The sequence below is a fragment of the Scophthalmus maximus genome, chromosome 10, assembly GCF_022379125.1.
Source record: "Scophthalmus maximus strain ysfricsl-2021 chromosome 10, ASM2237912v1, whole genome shotgun sequence".
Taxonomy (NCBI): Eukaryota; Metazoa; Chordata; class Actinopteri; order Pleuronectiformes; family Scophthalmidae; genus Scophthalmus; species Scophthalmus maximus.
In genome coordinates, this window is record NC_061524.1 from 1,524,365 (window position 1) to 1,525,000 (window position 636).

At 58.5% G+C, this 636-nt stretch overlaps 1 protein-coding gene across 2 annotated transcripts in view; it reads left to right on the plus strand.

Moving 5' to 3' along the window:
- LOC118283547 (high-affinity choline transporter 1) overlaps positions 1 to 636 on the plus strand; it is a 9,730-nt gene continuing 9,094 nt past the window's right edge. The window contains exon 1 of one of the 2 annotated variants that reach the window (XM_035605657.2): positions 1 to 276. In XM_035605657.2, coding sequence (XP_035461550.1) covers positions 93 to 276 — 184 coding nt within the window. In that variant the 5' untranslated portion in view covers positions 1 to 92. The remainder of the gene's footprint in view (positions 277 to 636) is intronic. The other variant, XM_035605658.2, reaches the window with a different exon arrangement.

Here is a 636-nt window from a genome sequence, read left to right on the forward strand (position 1 = left end):
TTTCCTCCGGGCAGCCGCGGCTCAGTGACGCGCGGTGCAGCAGCAGCAGCGGCAGCAGCAGCTTCATCTTCAGCCTCCTCTTCGGCTCCATCATGGCTCTCAACGTCCCCGGCGTGGCGGTGATGGTGTTCTTCTACCTGCTGGTGCTCGGCATCGGCATCTGGGCCTCGGTCAAGTCCAAGCGCGAGGCGAAGAAGGGCCGCGGCGACAAGACGGAGATGGCGCTGCTGGGCAACCGGGGCATCAACCTGACGGTGGGCATCTTCACCATGACAGGCGAGTGGCCGAGGGAGGAGCGGCGGCATCCTCCTCCGTCGTTTCAGACGGTTTGACCCAGGGTTCATTGATTCAATCACGGCGGCTGCGCGTGCTTCTATTTAAACATCCGCTCAGGTTAGAGGAAAGAAGAACACCACAGGAAGACACAATATCAGGAACTTAACGTGGCTCGGAATCGGCCCGTTACATGGTCACATGGCAGCGACGACAGCGTTTTATGATCCGTCCCCATGCGTTTTCATATTGTGAAGAAATGACTCAGCTCACGTGAGAGGGAGGGAGAGGGAGAGAGAGAGAGAGGGAGAGAGGGAGACTATGAGAGAGAGAGGGAGACTATGAGAGAGAGAGGGAGGGAGA